The following is an 8,444-nucleotide window of genomic DNA, read 5'->3' as shown; positions in this document are numbered from 1 at the left end:
TTCCTGAAAGTCAGCACAGTGTACCCAGCATCAGGTGTGGAGCAATTAAATATAGTAATGCTTGACCTGAGATCAAATCTTTGGAATTTTAATATATTTCATCAGTCCTATATGTTAAAATGCAAAAAGAAATATATGTTTTTACTACTTATCCTTAACCCTCCTATTGTCCTCGGGTCAGCTTGACCCGAGGACAATAGGAGGGTTAAACATGTTAAGGCTTTAGCTCATAATAGTTTTGGTGACAAAAAAGTAGTCATATATTAAGAAAAATATATGGTTTCTGAACTTATTTCCACTTTTGTCATAATCATACCAATTACTTCATACACAGGCCCACTCAGTTGCCCATGGACACGTCAATATATGACAGTAGGGAACTGAAATTGAACCCACAGCTTTCAATTTTGCAAGGAAACTACCGCACAGACAGCCACACCACTATTGTGGTTTCTTTGTTTGAAAATTCACTCTTCTGCCACTTTATCATTTACACATTCCTTGTTATTGGTTGGACCCAACAAGGTGTTTGTAACATCAGAGTTTTTGGTCTATTTCCACACTGGTCTCTTTTTTTGCTGTAGCCCATTTCTTAGAAGATTCAATGAGTTTTGCTTTTTAAAACCTTTTAAAAGAGAAGTGAAAATATAGAGAACGCAATATAAACATAAGTCACGGAAGCCACATTGAGGTCAAAAAAAGCTGAAGAGGTGGTGTGACAACGTTGCATTTTGCTGCATGATTGTTTTAAGAATTCACTGTTTTGTAGATAATTTTACAAATAAATGTATGTCAATGTGTTGCCAGTTCTTCCTAAACAAGAACTAGTTCAAATTCATTCTGCCAGGTTAAAATTAACGAATTAATGTTCACCACCTAAACATTGTGAGCTAAGAAAGCCAACATGAACCAACTTTCATTGATTTATTGTAATTTTGTTTCATGATGCTATAATTAATTACCATATTATCATGGCATATTTCTAAAATCCTGTTTGCCTCTACATCTGTAAGCCGAACCACCCTATGAGGACAACAATTTCTGTGGATATACCTTTTTCATGATATTCTCATACCAGATGCCATCACAAACGGTATAGTTAATATGGGAAGGGTGTTTATATATTCATGCAGATGCACCATTGAATGTGAATATTGAGTACAAAGTCGACGTAAAGGTGGGAGAAACTGTGGCTCTCACTTGCTCCAGTGAGGCTCACCCTCCTGTCAGTCACTACGAGTGGCACAATGAAACTGGAGCAAAGATCTCTCAGGGAAACCTCTACATAGTGTCAAATGTTTCTCGAACAAAAGGAGCAATGTATTGTGCTATCAACAACGAGGGAAAAAAATGTTTCACGGCCTGTCCAGCTCAATGTTTTATGAGTAAAAAATGACATATAATGTCAGATAAGGTGTTTTAGGAAGTGAAGGTGAACCAAAAAATGAACATTGGCATGGCATCTTGCAGTTTTACTGATTTTTTTTTTTTTTCAGACACGAGTAGACAAAACAAGGGTGTCGCCAGGTGAGACACACACACAATCCAGCAACAGACAAGGACATGGCTTTAACTTAAATACTACAGGAAACAGGTGAGGTGAATAATTGATCAGGAGGCACAGGTGGAAAAACATGTGTTAAATCAACAGAGGAGACAGAGCTGGAGAACCAATGACCTAGATCCATAGAGACAAGAAATAAAACTTGACATAGGACAGAAAACTAAACCTATGAAACAAAGAAACCCACAACACATCCCAAAACACTGACATAGTGACACATACAATTTATCTGTGTATTCTATCTGTAAACATTTTAACGTTTACATTAAAATTAATATTTTAATGTAAATATGTTAAATATTTAGAGAATTTCTAAAGGCAGTTTTTGACCTAATTTTTTTCATGCACTTGAAAGAATGTGTCTACAGCAGGGGCTTCCAAAGTCGGTCCTCGTGGGCCGGCATCCTGCATGTTTTAGTTCTCTCCCTGGTTCAGCACACCTGCATCAAATGATGGCTCGTTAGAAGGCCTAAGGAGAACATTGACTTGCTGAAGAGGTTGTTGCTACCACTAGGGAGAGAAGTAAAACATGCAGGATGCCGGCCCACGAGGACCGACTTTGGAAACCCCTGGTCTACAGATTAAGTGCATTGTTATGTAGATAACATGATACATCAATGTATGACCTGAAGCTGATCCTTAGCATGAAGACAACAAATCATGCCGTTTTCTAGAACTAAACCTAAATCTTGATGATACTGGTATTTCTGATCAGTGGACGGCCTTCTTGATAAAATATCATCCTCTAAATATTTGGGTATTGATTGGAAGATAGTCTGCCTGTTGATGATTCAGAGGAAATGTCGAAGGGTTTTAATTTGGCTGCTATTTTTGAAATAGGACCTGTCCTAGATTATCCTTCAGGAAAAGCCTGTAGAGCCTAAATAGATTTAGTCTCTACAGGCCTAAATCCATCTTGGAATGTTCTTGTTCATGGTTTTTATATGCACAATGCTTCCTCCTCAGGTAGTTCTAGATTTTATTTATGATTCTTTGCATTTTATGACAAATTTATTTCACACTATGAATCCGTGTAGCTTATTATATTTTTTCTGACCGAAGTTAACCTTAAGGAGACAATAGCTCTAACAGGATTCTATGCACAAAGCCATGAATAGTAGACTCCTCTTAGAAAATTATACTTTTAAAGTTATACCTTTATTCGGCCAGCAGGGGGAAACCTAGAGACACTTAAATGACACAAAGAAGTCAGGACCCCCAAGAGAAGGTCTCAAAACATCCTCATCACTCAACTAAGCAAACTTTTCATCTTATTTATAATTGTTTTCAAAACATATGATTTGTATTCCCAGGAACAAGACTTGTGATGATCCACATTCTTCTAATATTTATATGAATGAAGATGTGAATGGAAATGCTGGGGTATGTATTCATCTCTACTTTCACAAATTCTTGAGTAAATGCAATAATTTTACATTATATTTGTTTTTCAGACTGACTGGGATGATCAAATATATGCCAATGTCTAATAAATAGAGGAAAAGCTGCAGTTTGTCTACCTGGTCTGTAATTAATGGTTTAATCATATTTAAAGTAAGTTTGTTCTGTGTAAGCATTTTGATGTGTGCCGCAGATGTTCTGTGCAGATTCCACTTGCAAATGCAATCTACACCAACAGTGTTAACCAGGTTAAAAAGGAAATTAATTCTAAATATATTTAAGTCATTTCCTTAAAGAAAGGAAATTAATTCTAAATATATTTAAGTCATTTCCTTAAAGAAAGGAAATGAATTCTAAAAATATTTGGGTTACATTTAACTCTCAAACATTAGAGTGCCTCATAAGGCACTTTTGCTTGCAGCTATAATTTTTCCAAATAAAGTCTTGTAAAAATGTACCACTTATTTGGTTACAACATGTTGTGCAAGTGTTGTCTTTAGAATTTCCTCTTTTGCTTGAAAATTGTGATATTTAACATGTTTAAAAGTAAAACTATTCTGACAAGAGACAGACTTTAAAGGGATCAAATGATGTTCCTATAGTTGTTGACCTGCAAGCTTTGTAAGTGCAGATGTGAAAATAAGTCAGATTATGACTGTTAATTAATAAACGAAGAAAACGTGGTGGTTGTTGGGCGTGTACTCTTGGTCTAGTGTGGAAAAACCCACATCTAAGTGCATGTATGTCTGTTCAGAATTAACTCTCAGAAAGGGAAGTTGCTGCGAACCTCAGTGAAATTTTTCAAAACATCGACATTACTCAAAAGAAAACTGAAAAGTTTCAACCTCGTTTTTGCTTTTGGCATTGCTGTCCATAGCTGACACAAACAGCGTATTTTATTTTAAATTCTTCATTAATGGAAAATGTTTGACTCATAAAACAAGAACTAATGTGAAGCAGATAACAGCCACTTGGGAGAAATATTTTCCAGGGAAGATTGTTGTCAAATCAAGATGAGAGACCTCTTCATGTTCATCATTTTGCAGAGGCTCAGGCGTCTTTATTCAGTTATTCTCTTACAAGCAGCATATAACTTATTGCTGGAGGAACTTTTAATATAGACGCCACTCTATGCCAGTGTTAACCAAACAACTCCAGTGCTGTAAATTGAAAACATGCATGTTTAAAAATATTCATAATCATATTCATACCTTGCCCAAATGTGGCCTACCTTTTTTAAAATTATAATTAATTTCCAGTTTTCACTGGGAAGGTAAGAAGTAGCAGTGATGGTTTGATACAAACATTTACTTCTTACCCGGGCCTCTGCTCACTTGTGTCACCAGTAGCTCCTGTGTGGTGGGAGCTGGCACACCGGACAGCATTTGGTCTCATGGCTGTAAGTCGAAGGAGTCAACATGAACCTCCTTTTGCTCTTCCCAGGAACCACGCTAACATGTCCTAAATTAGAAAATGAAGATAGCAGTTTGAACTTTTAAAAATTTTAAATGTACAGTGGTTGCATTTTCTTTCCCCCCCACAATGTTTCACTGTTGGCGAACATTGTTTGATTATCATAATACACGCCCAATGCATTGCTGACCATTCAGACAGAATGTCAAAAAGCATTCATTGCCCAGCATAGTACCAGAAAACTATAATGATTTTCGCTAAATTGTTTTTGCCATTTCATATTACAGAAGTGACCACAGCTACATTGCTATCGTATTTTCAGTATTTACTCACGGAAATTAATCTGCAACCAAACATATTCTGTAGAGAAGAAGTAGTCCACATTTTTCAGTGGTTCAGTATTATGAAACGGAAACAATTTACTACGAAATCAGTAGTCCATTATGTGAAACACAATACTTTATGATACCCGAGATTACAAACAGCTGATGCAAGTGCAAATTTTCGTAATAATCCGTTAACTGCGGAGCCCATCAGAAAAATAATTTCAACAAATCTAAATGCATTTAATTCTTATCCAAAAATACTTTGGGTCAAATAATAGTAGTCATAGAGACAATATGTATACCGAGGTTGTGTTAGCAGGTATTATTAAAATGATCTGCTAACTCATCTTAGCAGAATACAACTTTTTTTTACAGCGCTGCATCAAGCTACAGAGTAATATTAGTAATATTAGTTTTGCGCTATCACCAGTGATATTGTAACCTTATCTCAGCTGTGTTTTTTTTTTTTTTTTTTTTTTTTTGCATTAAAAATAAAGCAAATCAAAAGGAGATACTTCGTTGTCAGACAGAGATCTGGCTAACTCCAGATCGGTTTTGAATCCTTTACGAGCATTACTCCCTCCACCATTAAGCGTTGCTCTGATATTTAGCCTCGTTTTATTTCGGGCTTGGTCTAATTCTCTCTGTTAGCTTACCTTTCGTTTTGATTTTTGGACCAGGTACTACTCCATAACTTAGGGGTTTCCCTGTAAAATGGGTTTGTTTCTCCGCCATTAGCACAAAAACAGCGCACCGCTAGCTTCTGGTAGAACGACTGGTGCGCGTGTGAGCTGCACGTACACGCGTAAGCAAAGACACGCCTCCTGACTCTGATTGGCTGGTTTTGCTTCGGGAGCGGAATATGTTTATAAATGGGGGCACAGATTATCTCTCTCATTATCAACTTTCATAGTATTAGTATAGTGAATTTTTTTTAAAAGGTTTTGTTGGGTCTAATGGCCTTTATTTGTAAGTAGTTCGACAGGAAAGAGGGCAATCAGAGAGGAGAACACATGGGGCAAATGTCACCAGGCCAGGAATCGAACCTGCGGCCACCGTCGTGAGGACTAGGGCTTCAATACGTGGGTCATGCTTTGAACCTGCGCCACCACAGCACCCCAATATAGTGGATTTTTAACAAATATGAACATACAAAAGTTACATATTGCACATTTAAAACAAAAGAATAGGACAAATTGAGGACATTGGAGTATGATGTAAATTTAATAGTAAGTGTATGATTTTACAGTTGATAAAGAGTAAAAGAAAGAAAAACAGCTAAACAAGATAAATCCATAAATTCTATTAGAAAATCATCAAAGGTAAAGAATCTTAACTTTTGTGCCTCTAACACATTATTAAAAGATTTATGAAAAAATCAACTCAAATGGTGATATGAATCAAAGCATGCAACAAGAATTTCTTCTCTCTCTCTAAATGTCGATTTTTTTTAAGCTTTACTAAATGAAAGCGTTTTCTGAAAAATCACTTTGTCATTATGGCAGATAGCTCTGAAAATATTGCTTTAATTTAGTATTCCATATTTAGTTTAACTAGGTACTCTTCTTGACCAGAAGCACAGAGCCCTCTGTAGTCTTCTTGTCATTGAAATTCACCGTGCATTTTAAAGGCTTGTTGAAGTCGGCTTCTTCAGGGGTGAAGGTGAGGGTCGACTTTGTTGACCACAACCCTTCTTTCAGCTTTTTTGAACTCGTTTTGGTCTTCCCGGGGTGACTCCAGGAGAATTTGGGAGGAGATGATGGACAGGCATGAGTAACTGTGCAGGTGGCAGATGCATGATTATTTACTGAAACAGTCATCACTGGAGGCTCAGGAACTCCTGTACAATCAACAATTTTCACAAAATTACTTGTTAAATAGTTATTTAAACATGTTTTACTATCTTAAAGTAAATGGTTTGGGATTATTGAAAAGGTCTCTAATATACTCACGGAAGACATCAAGGGTCACTGGATCTTTTGAAAAGATGAACTTTGAATGTCTTGGAATTTCAATAGTCAAGTGAAACGGACCAGTGTCGGTTTCTCTGACGTCATCCAGCTGCCAGGTGCAGTCGTTACTTTCAATGGTTCCTGTAATTCTGGATCGCCCTTTGAACTCCTGCTTTAGTTTGAACTTGGGGTTATTTGATGCAACAGTCTCGTCACCTCTTGTCCAATATCCCCGCCACTTTTTCCACAGGTTACCTTTCGTGGGGTAATCGTACTCACAGGGAATGACCACACATGAGCTTTCAAGAACAGGGATTTTTGATGGTACAGATATGAGCCAGCTCTTGCCTGAGCCTATAGATTCAGCCATCTCTGCAATAAAGCACAAAATACTTTTTCAGCAAGTAGACAGTGATGAAATGACGATATTTCATGAATTGTCATTTTCATGCTAAACTTACCACAAACCATCAGAATTGAGAGCCACAATTTCAAATCCATCATCAGCTGAGTAGAAGTCTAAGAAAAACAAACATAAAGATTAAGATAAAGATAGAAAAGTCTTTAGTGAATTCTTCTTAATCTTCAAAGTAATGATCCACTCACTTTTAATTTTCTTTAACATATGACTGAAATTAAATCTTGTAAGATTTGAACGTTTTGAAGCCTAAGATTATGTCTCTGTCCTGTTGTGTTGTGAGAGAGAGTCTTGTGCTTATAAAGCAAAAGCTTAGACCTTGAAGCCAGAAATTGTTACAGTTTGCAATCAAACTTTCCCAACGTCATAAGCGGATTATAATGTAGCTATTTTGTACTTTTAAATGAACAAATTTTAGATGGAGGAAAAAAATAAATGTAGCACAAGTGCTAAATAAAATCTGTAACAATGTGGTCTATGAATTAGAAGGTTATTGTGTAAAATCAGTTCAGGTATCATTATGAATCACTTCCTGAAAGTCAGCAGAGTTTACCCAGCATCAGGTGTGGAGCAATTATAGTAACGCTTGACATCAGATTAAATCTTTGGAATTTTAATATTTTTAATCAGTTCCATAACATTACCCATGCGGAAAAATGTGGTAAGAAACGTTACTGTTGGTGAGAGTGAGTCTTGTGCTTATAAAGTACTACAGTCATGGCCAAAAGTTTTGAGAATGACACGAATATTATATTTTCACATGATCTGCTGCACTCTGGTTTTCATGTGTGTATGTCAGATGTTATCACATACAGAAATACAATTGCAATCATATTATGAGTAACAAAAGCTTTTATTGACAGAATGAGTTAATGCAGCAAGTCAGTATTTGCAGTGTTGACCCCTCTTCAATTCTCCCTGGCATGCTCTCAATCAACTTCTGGACCAAATCCTGACTGATAGTCCATTCTTGCAGAATCAATGCTTGCATTTTGTCAGAATTCCTTGGTTTTTGTTTGTCCACCCGTCTCTTGATGATTGACCACAAGTTTTCAATGGGATTAAGATCTGGGGAGTTTCCAGGCCATGGACCCAAAATCTCTATGTTTTGTTCCCTGAGCCAGTTAGTTATCACCTTTGCTTTATGGCAAGGTGCTCCATCATGCTGGAAAAGGCATTGTTCATCACCAAACTGCTCTTGGACGGTTGGGAGAAGTTGCTCTCGGAGGACATTCTGGTACCATTCTTTATTCATGGCTGTGTTTTTAGGCAAGACTGTGAGAGAGCCGACTCCCTTGGCTGAGAAGCAACCCCACACATGAATGGTTTCAGGATGCTTTACAGTTGGCATGAGACAAGACTGGTGGTAG

General features: G+C 36.9%; 1 protein-coding gene across 2 annotated transcripts; it reads right to left on the bottom strand.

Annotated features, from left to right (window-relative positions):
• Positions 1-6,150: 6,150 nt before the first annotated feature.
• LOC106942699 (sialic acid-binding Ig-like lectin 14) lies at positions 6,151-7,281 on the bottom strand. 2 transcript variants are annotated; one of them, XM_015026029.1, is made up of 4 exons: positions 7,263-7,281; positions 7,118-7,175; positions 6,657-7,028; positions 6,151-6,544 (listed from the first exon to the last, which is right to left on the bottom strand). In XM_015026029.1, exons 2-4 carry the CDS (start codon positions 7,158-7,160, stop codon positions 6,258-6,260), a joined length of 702 nt encoding a protein of 233 aa, XP_014881515.1. In that variant the 5' UTR covers positions 7,161-7,175; positions 7,263-7,281; the 3' UTR covers positions 6,151-6,257. The 2 variants fall into 2 exon arrangements, with proteins under 2 accessions (XP_014881515.1, XP_014881516.1); XM_015026030.1 differs by lacking the exon at positions 7,263-7,281 and having other exon boundaries at positions 7,118-7,193.
• Positions 7,282-8,444: the final 1,163 nt, after the last annotated feature.

Source organism: Poecilia latipinna, unplaced genomic scaffold (assembly GCF_001443285.1).
Source record: "Poecilia latipinna isolate Pla-1442-1.1 unplaced genomic scaffold, P_latipinna-1.0 Scaffold4486, whole genome shotgun sequence".
Taxonomy (NCBI): domain Eukaryota; kingdom Metazoa; phylum Chordata; class Actinopteri; order Cyprinodontiformes; family Poeciliidae; genus Poecilia; species Poecilia latipinna.
The sequence above is the reverse complement of the archived record's forward strand: the minus strand, read 5'-3'. Positions and strand labels throughout refer to the sequence as shown.